Raw genomic sequence first — 9,187 nt, forward strand, 5'->3', positions numbered from 1 at the left:
TACAGGGGAGCCTTGTGCACTCATGTGTACTGGCATTCAAAAGATGTGGGGGCAGCCTCAGGGCTCAGAGCTTCTCAGGAATTTCTCTCTCCTGTCCCAGCTTCCCAGATTCAATAATCAGCAACTGCTAAAAGAAAGGATTTGAGATTCGGGATTTGGGACCCCTCACAGCCTCCAAGGCTCTCTGGTCCTTACCTAGACTCTGGCCAGGAATGGAGACAGCCAGGAGACAGAGACAAAGTCTGAGGGGAGGCCAAGGCAATATAATGGTGGTTAGTTTGGGTGCCGTGGCTTACATAACCCAATTGTGCCTGCTTCAGCCTGGCAGAGGGCCTGGGTAGAGGCCTGGAGCTGCAGACAGGAGCTGCCAGGAAAGTTGGGAACTGCTGGCAAGAAGCAAGTGGTAGGAAGAGAAGGAACAGCAGGAAGGTTTTTGGAGATGTAACTGTGACACCCAGGGAGGCCTTCGATCATCAACCCCATGGCTCTTTAGTGGGGCAGGTACTGCAAAACCTGGCCCAAGGCTTTCAAAACTCCAGGGTTTCGCAATGCTGCTGTAGTGACTCTCCCGCCTCCGCTGGCCAGCCACTGGGTTTTACGCACAGTTCAGTTCCTGTAAGGAGGATTGTTTGGGGTGTGGGGGAGTGGAGAGGGATGGGTATAAGAAGGAAGTGTGGAGCCTGGGGAAGAGGCCCTGAATAAGAAGCTGGGCACTAAGAGAGGCCATCATGCCCAGCTCTGCTGAAGCCAGGATGGGTGTGAGGCTGGCACTGACAGGTCTCTGGGCTGACAGGTCTCAGGGCTGGGTGAGGTGGGGATGTAGAGTTTCAGGCTAAAGGGTTCAGATTGCCCAAAGATCTATTTGTACAGTAGGCCCCAGCCTCCTATCTGCCAGAGGGGGAGGGGGGCAGGTGAAGAGAGATCAGGGTTTGAAAGGGAAGAAGGAAAAGAGGCTACCCAGGGAGGGGACAGGAGGAAGAGCAGTCACCCCTCCCCTGTCACCAGATCTTACCCGGCTTTCCCCACAGGCTTTGCGATCCTGACGCTGCTCCAGTGCTGTGAGTACCCACCTCTACCCCCTCCTGGAGGAGGTCCTTAGCACAAAAGAATATGCTTCCAGTTTCTCTTAAGGCTCTCAGGGCTTGGGAATTCTTGTTAAGCCAAGGTGACAGGTAATACGCACATTTACTGCTTTAGTCTCCACTCTTCAATTTATTTGAACTTTTTCAAAACAACAGACTTTAAAAAGGGCTCAGAGTCAGTGAAGACTTCCAAAAACTGTCCTAGGGGACAACAGGGATCCACGACCAAGTGGCTATAAGGGAACTCTATTTACTATAGGAGGAATTAGAATCAGAACAAAGCCCCTGTGATAACAAGCCCCAGCTTGGGGACAGCCATTCTGAGTGGGTTACCAGGTAGGGTCATTCCCACCTAGAGACAGAAGAGACCCACAAAGCCAGTCTTTAATCAAACACACACACACACACACACACACACACACACACACACACAGAGAGAGAGAGAGAGAGAGAGAGAGAGAGAGAGAGAGAGAGAGAGAGAGAGAGAGAGAGAGAGAGACTGTAGGATAGGGCCTGCAGACAGGGCATCTTTTGACCCAAGATGGCACAAGCAAGCCCTCTCCTTATTGGAAGCCACTGCCTCCAGGAAGTCCTCTGTCCTTGGACAGAGTCACGCTTCATCCTCATTCGTCAGCTTGCCTCAGGCAGGGGAAGCTGGCCAGTCCCTTTCCATTAAGACTTCTCATTTTGCTCAACACCTGTCCCCACCCCGCCCCCGACCCACATCTCCACAGCACACTGGTGCTCAGTCCCACCCCAGATTTCTCCTTCAGGCTCTGCATACAAGCTGGTCTGCTACTACACCAACTGGTCCCAGTACCGGGAAGGCGGTGGGAGTTGCTTCCCAGATGCCATCGACCGTTCCCTGTGCACCCACATCATCTACAGCTTTGCCAACATCAGCAACAATGAGATCGACACATGGGAGTGGAATGACGTGACACTCTATGGCACACTGAATGCACTTAAAACCAGGTTGGGTCACAAGCTGACCAGGATAGGGGTGGAGGGACAGGTCGCTGAGCTGGTCCTAGAGAAGGACGGCTTAGTCCAAGGACCCTCCTGGGAGTGATGGGCTGTGTTGGGATGGTGACAAGGCAACAGGAAGCATCACCAAGGGCCCAGGGAAGGAGCCTCTCTCATCCCCCACAGTAGCTCTGTGGAGTGTGGTGTCATTTGTGAGACCCTTGACCTCTCCTTCCTAGCCCCCCCCCATGGGGAACCTCCAAGTCACCACATGGAGGCTGTGTCTGCCTAGAACACCGATGTGGGGGGGGGGGCAGGCACCTGCAAACAAGAGCCCTTCTATAGTCTACAGACATGGGGTCCCCAGTGTCGTGGCAGCTTTGCTCCACCCCTACTCTCTCCACTATCTTGTTCCACAGAAACTCCAACCTGAAGACCCTCCTGTCTGTTGGAGGATGGAAATCTGGCCCAGAAAGGTAGGGCTCATTGCTGTAGCAGGATGGAGCAGGGTCAAGGCTTGCTGTTGAGGGTCACTGTTGCTCCACTGTTGTAGGGCATAGAAGTGTCAGTGGTAGTTCCGTACACATATTTGGAAAACCAGGGCCAGATAGGGACTTACCAAATATCACAACGTGAATATTTGCTTTTTTTTTTTTTTTTTTTTTTTTAAGAAAGTCTTGATAAGTTGCCAGGTTTGCCTTAAATTTACTATGTAGTTCAGGCTAGCCTCAAACTCTGGGCAATTCTCCTGCCTTTACCACCCCGCCCCCACCTAGTGCTGGGATTATAGGCATGTGCCAGTATACCCACCCAGGTCTTGCAAAGCTCTTCTTACTATAATCCCAGGCGTAAAAACATCTTCTGAGTTACTACCCTAAAGGCTGGGGGTGGGTGGGAAGGAATCAATGGAGGTGGGGAGGGTTGAGACTGTTAAAGGGGCCTTGGAGTAGTTGGAACAGAACCAGGCCAGCAAGGGGGCCGGCGTGGCTATAATTGATTATTGAATGGTCAATGCGCTGCAGCCTTTTCCCTGGGCTTTGGATGACCACCAGGACCCTCCCCTGCTGTTGGCTCCACCACAGCACCAGGTGTTCCGGTTATCCCATTTTACAGACAGGAAAGCGCGAGTCAGGCTGCAGCTTGCTCAAAACAAGCTAATTCAGGACACTAGCAATGCCTTGCTCCCTGAGCGCATACTGGTCTAAGTCCTCAGCCTGGGTGCTGTCCCCAGAAGGCTCTCCTAGACCCGTCAGTTCAGGTCCCCTGTCCCCAAGCCCTGGAAATGCCCGGGCCTGGGTCCCTGGCATGTTAAGTGTCAAGCTCACTTTTGTTCCAGATTTTCCAGGATGGCCTCCAGCACTGAGAGGCGCAGTACTTTCATCAAGTCGGTAGCTCCGTTTCTGCGGGCCCATGGCTTTGATGGACTGGATCTCTCCTGGCTCTACCCCGGCCCAAAAGACAAGCAGCATCTTACCACCCTGATTAAGGTGCTTGGCACAGGACACGGGTGGGAGGAAAGCGTCAGCATGTGGGCTAGTGAAGCTCTCTAGGAATGAGCAAATGGGCTTCAGCACTTGTTATAACCATTGTGGGGGGGCGGAGCCCTCAGAGGCCAAAGCCCATGGCTGAGGAGGGCACCCGCTCTACATTACCTATTGCCCACTTAGTGAGGTGTCCATTGTCCACTGTTCAGTCCCAAACTGATGCTACCAGCTACCCAACATGCACTGTGTACATAGCTCAATCTGAGGGCCCAGGCATCTCTAGCTCTCAGAGGCAGAGAGATGGTGTAGACCAATCATCTACAGCACCATGGTGAATCTCTTTGACCTTGCAATTTCATGTAAAATAAGATGCAGACTGAGAGGCACGTGTTTCCACGGCCATCACCCACCATATGATGGTCCCTCCAGGAAGGACAGGGAGTCACTAAGTGCTAATGTGCATGCCTGGGGCTTAAGGATGATGTTGGTCCCAACCATATTGTGTATGTGATGCATGTGTGAGTGTTTGTGTGTGTGTGTATGGGTGTGTGTGTGAATGTGTGTGTGCAGGGGTGCATGCACATATGTGCAAAATATATGTGGAGGTCACCCTCAGGTGTCATTCCTCAATCACTATCCACCTTTGCTTCGTTCTTTTGAGATAAGGGTTCTCATTGGCCTGGAACTTAGCAAAGAGACTAGACTGGCTGGCTGGTGAGCCCCAGGGGTCTCCTTGCCTCCGCTTCCCCAGTGCTGGGATGACAGGCATACACCACTACGCCTGGCTTTTCCTGTAGGTTCTGGGGGCGGGGTGTCAAACTCAAGTCCTGTGCTTTAAAGACTAAGATGTTTCCCCAGATCTCAAATCGTATCTTAGTAAAAACATGAGGACCACTTACTCTGCCTGAACTCCATGCAGGTTAGTGGTCACAGCAGGTGGCAAAGGTCAGCAAGGTACCTAGGACCTTTGTCTCCCCCACATAAGCCTCTCGCATGCACCTGGCCCCTTTTTTGCTTACCTGCCTTCCTCCTCCCAACCAGGAGCTGAAGGCAGAATTCATAAAGGAAGTACAGCCTGGGAGGGAGAAACTCCTGCTCAGCGCAGCTGTGTCGGCGGGGAAGGTGGCCCTTGACAGCGGCTATGACATCGCACAGATATCTCAGTGAGTCTCTGGCCCTGGCAGCCCCTCAGAAGCCTCTGCAGGCAACACTTTTGCCCCACCCTGGCCTGACTTCCCATGAAGACTCAGGAGTTCCAAAGCATTGATTTGTAAACTTTGGCAAGCCCCCGCCCCTTCTCCATGACTCAGTTTCCCATGTTAAACGGGCCACCATGAGCCTATGCTTCCGTTTTAACTTGGAGTGACTTTGATTTGGAAGAAGAAGTAGAAAGTATTCTACAGCGTACCAGCCACTCCAGGGTGCTCTCTCTATGCTAAGTCCAGCAGAGTGTTAGATTTGGGAGAGGCAACCAACAGTGAGAAAATATTGTGTATCTAGAATGCAGAGGGAGGTGGCCTGCTTTCCTGCCACCCAGCCCCTTCTCCTTAAACATGAGTTGGAACTGCCAACAGCCTCGTAGCATCTCTCCCAAGGGCACAGGAAAGTCCATGGGAGCAAGGATATTCCATCTCCTTTAGAACCCAAGGGGTATGATTAGTCTGGCACTTTAAACGGTGGGTGGGAAAGAGGTAGCACATGCATCTGAATCCCCGAAGCTCACACTTCTGCCTCACTTACAGCCCCTTCTGCACAGGCCTATTGAACGCTCCCTCCCCATGAGTGACTGTAGGCTGAGCCAATTCCACACTAGGTCGTCCACGGCACTTTTAACTGGCTTTTGCCAAGACAAGCACACCAGGAGTGGAGGAGGCCGAGGTGATATGGCTCAAGGGAAGCCGGCCAGCGGTCTCTGAAGCTCCTGGGCTTTGGTCAATGCCCTGCTTCTTAGATGCCCCTGCCACAACCTGCTGGGCCATGGCTGTAAAGTCAAGACCATCTCTAATTCCCCACTTCACCTCCAATTCCTTTTTCCCAGACACCTGGATTTTATTAATCTCATGACCTACGATTTCCACGGAACCTGGAACCAAGCCACAGGACATCACAGCCCCCTCTTCCGAGGCCAGGCAGACAGCAGTTCTGACAGATTCAACAATGTGGTGCGTCCCTGGAAGAACTGTGGGAGGGAGCCACAAAGCCCTGCCACCTGGTGGTGCACACACAGCCAGCCGGCTCTTTTTCAGTACATTTCTCACAAGATAGGCTAGGAAAGCCATTTCACAGACGGGGAAACTGAGGAAAGCCTTGCGGCATAGCCTGAGTGATGGCAGGAGTGGGCAAAATGAAGAGAGGCTGGGGACTTATGCCAGGCATGGTGGCGCATGCCTTTAATCCCAGCACTCGGGAGGCAGAGGCAGGTAGATCGCTATGAGTTCGAGGCCAACCTGGTCTACAAAGTGAGTCCAGGACAGCCAAGGCTACATAGAGAAACCCTGTCTCAAAAAACTAAAATAATAATAATAATAATAATAACAATAATAATAATAATAATAATAATAATAATAATAATAATAATAAAAGAAGTAGGAGGCCAGCTTACTTGTGTGCAACCCGAGCCAGCCAGGCAATTTCTGTGTCTGTCACACATTAATAATCCCTTCTTATGCCTACAAGGAGCTTTTCAAGAACAAACCTTTAAAAATCATTTTTAACTGGCATTATCAGTTCCCAGAGGGATGGGGATTCCCAGTTGCACCTTGTAGCTGTCACTGTACCTGTCAAGGCAGCAGTATTAATTGTACAACCCTATGTGCATACCACCCAGCCCAGCTAACTGTTCCTGCTCTCTCTGCCCTATCCCAGGACTACGCTGTGGGGTACATGCTGAAGCTGGGAGCCCCGGCCAGCAAGCTAATGATGGGTATCCCCACCTTTGGGAAGAGTTTCACTCTGGGATCTTCTGAGACGAGGGTGGGAGCGCCAGCCTCAGGACCAGGATTACCAGGCCGGTACACCAAGGAGAAAGGGATCCTCGCCTATTATGAGGTAGTGATGTTTCTTCATGGGCTACCCTAGGGAAGAGGGGCCTCCCTCACCAGACACACTTTCTCCTTTGGGGATTAAAAACATGCTCATTTGCCCTAGCATTCCCTAAGGAGAGCGCAAGGCTTTTTATTCCTGAAAGCTTCTAGCAGGCACCAAGCTCCTAGAATATTACTCTGGCCTCAGACCTGGGGTCTTTATTCCAGTTCAGGAAAAACAATGGTCAAGAGCTTCTGGGTGTCAACTCACCTTCCTCCCATCCCAGTCCCTGTAAGATGGAGAAGGTTGTCAGAACCCTAAAGCCCTGCGGGCAATAGCAGCTGAACTCTGGGACATTTGCATCTGTTTTTCATAAATTTGCATGAAGCCTGCCGCCCCGGGGAGAGGGAGGCTACAGACTGAAGGATGACTTCCAGTGGCCTGACAAGCCTCCCACACCATCCTGCCCTGTTCTCTCAGATCTGTGACTTCCTCAGTGGAGCTGACCTGCATAGGATTGTCGATCAGCAGGTTCCCTACGCTACCAAGGGCAACCAGTGGGTGGGGTATGACGACCAGGAAAGTGTCATAAACAAGGTAGGTTTCCCCGAAGGAACGCGCCCCCCCCCCAACCAAGAAAGCAAAGCAGGTGTGTGTGGGATGCCCTGGGGAAGGGCCCCAGAGCACAGTTAACCCCACATCTCACCCAGACAACCAACCCTGCCTGCTCCGGACCTCCCCCACCAGGTGCAGTACCTGAAACGCCAGCAGCTGGGGGGAGCCATGGTGTGGGCACTGGATTTGGATGACTTCCGAGGCTCCTTCTGTGGGCAGAAGAAACGCTTCCCGCTCACCAACGCCATCAAGGAGGCACTTAATGCGGCTTAGCTCTTCCTTTCCCACATGGAACCCCACACCCTCTGACCAGGAGTCTGGTCACTTGCAATGCTAAGCGCCCCTGCCCCCCCCTCCCCCCCGAAGCTGGGCTTCAGTTTCCCTTCCCTTGGCACCTGTGTAGGGGGCCACAGCGTTGCAATTAGGGCTCAGGGCTGGTGAACAGGGAAGTCGGTTGGACTGTGAGGTTGTGTCAGGCACAGTGTGAGGAGCAGGTTCAGTACATCTCAGACTCTAAGCCCACCACAAAGGGATTTCTTCAACTCCCTTTTCCCCCTAAGCTCTCCGGAGCAAAGGACACCATTTTGGCAAGTTATACCGTCAAGTAGGCCAACATCTTACAAGAGGCAGTGGCTACACTAATTATACCCTCTGCAAAGCCCAACTTGAAACCTTCACTTAGGAGCATAATCGTGTCTCTAGCCCACTTCCCTCTCCCTAATTCCTCAGCTGCTCAATAAAGCGCAGGTGCTTAACAGTGCGTTGTACTTGCTGCAGTCTCTATGGGTACGCTGGACCGTGGTGCTCACCTCCCCTAGCTTTTCTGGATTTCTCTCTCTCCGAGACTTGGGAATCAGAGCTTACAGAAGTGAGCTCTTGATGCCCTGTGCTGCTGGGCCCTAAGGAGCCTCAATGGAAGGTGGGATCCTCAGCTTGTGTGGAAGCCTAGGTTTTACCAAAGCATGGCTGACAGCAATCCAGTTACTGAAAGCATCGCCTAGCCGACTTCCAAACTAAGTTACTTATGGAAAGAGACTGTTGCTGGGTCTGGAAAGAAGACTTTTCCTCTGAGCCTCCAGAACAACATTACTTAAGCAGTGGGTCTCACTCAACCTTTGGGGGGGGGGTCACATATCGGATATCCTTCATATCAGAAATGTACATTATGATTCATAACAGTAGCAAAATTCCAGGTATAAAGTAGCAACAAAATAACTATGTTTTGGGGTGAAGGGGGGCTAACCACAACATGAAGGAACTGTATTAAAAGGTCGCAGCACTAGAGATATTGAGAACCACTGTCCTAGAAGGTGGTGAGAGATGATCCCAGCCTAGGAACCCAGAACTTTGGGGGCCAGAAAGGAGGGCAGTGTCCTTTCACTCACCCTTCCTGCTAGGGTTGCTCTGGGCCCTCGAGAGTTGGCCTTCTAGCCTCATACTCCTAAGTGACCCACAGTTCATTATCTTAAAGGCAGCCTGCATCTTCAACTTGACTGCTGGATTGAGAGCTAGCGACAGCTCGGTGCTGTCCTTGTGCCCAGCTCTGTCGTTGGGCTCACTCTTCACTTCACCTTATTCCCTCAGCTCACGAAGAAACCAAAGCTGGCCTGAGCCGGGAGGAAGATGGGGGGGGGGGGTCTTGGCTCAGGAGAGCAGCCAGTGTCCCAGCCTTTGTGTGGAGGAGATACTCCTACCAGGGTCTTGTGAATTCCCAGGAGCCGGGACCTGACTTCATTCAGGGAGCCTGCACAGGGTGTATTCTAAACCAACCGGGATTTTATCTGCAGCTCCTTGGTGTTTGGATTACCTGACTTGGGATAATCATTAGTTGGCTTGACATCGGCAACTCTGCATTGAGAAGCAGAGAAACCAACGCCTGTCTGCTACCCTGAAATCTGAATCAGCTGGAGCCAGGCACGTGTAGCCGATTGCAAGGTTACCACTCTGTTAAATGCAGGGTGCTTGGCCGGAGTCTTAGGGGGTCGAGGATCCCTGGCAGTTCGTGCTGGCTGGTGG

At 52.1% G+C, this 9,187-nt stretch overlaps 1 protein-coding gene across 1 annotated transcript; it reads left to right on the plus strand.

Annotated features, from left to right (window-relative positions):
- The first annotated feature begins 640 nt into the window (after positions 1 to 640).
- Chi3l1 (chitinase 3 like 1) lies at positions 641 to 7,518 on the plus strand. Its single transcript, XM_051147425.1, has 10 exons — positions 641 to 777; positions 1,029 to 1,058; positions 1,856 to 2,057; positions 2,468 to 2,524; positions 3,385 to 3,535; positions 4,574 to 4,695; positions 5,571 to 5,694; positions 6,398 to 6,580; positions 7,037 to 7,153; positions 7,304 to 7,518. The coding sequence occupies exons 1-10, from the start codon at positions 729 to 731 to the stop codon at positions 7,442 to 7,444; spliced, it is 1,176 nt and encodes a 391-aa protein (XP_051003382.1). The 5' UTR covers positions 641 to 728; the 3' UTR covers positions 7,445 to 7,518.
- Positions 7,519 to 9,187: the final 1,669 nt, after the last annotated feature.

This window comes from Acomys russatus, chromosome 6 (genome assembly GCF_903995435.1).
Source record: "Acomys russatus chromosome 6, mAcoRus1.1, whole genome shotgun sequence".
NCBI lineage: Eukaryota > Metazoa > Chordata > Mammalia > Rodentia > Muridae > Acomys > Acomys russatus.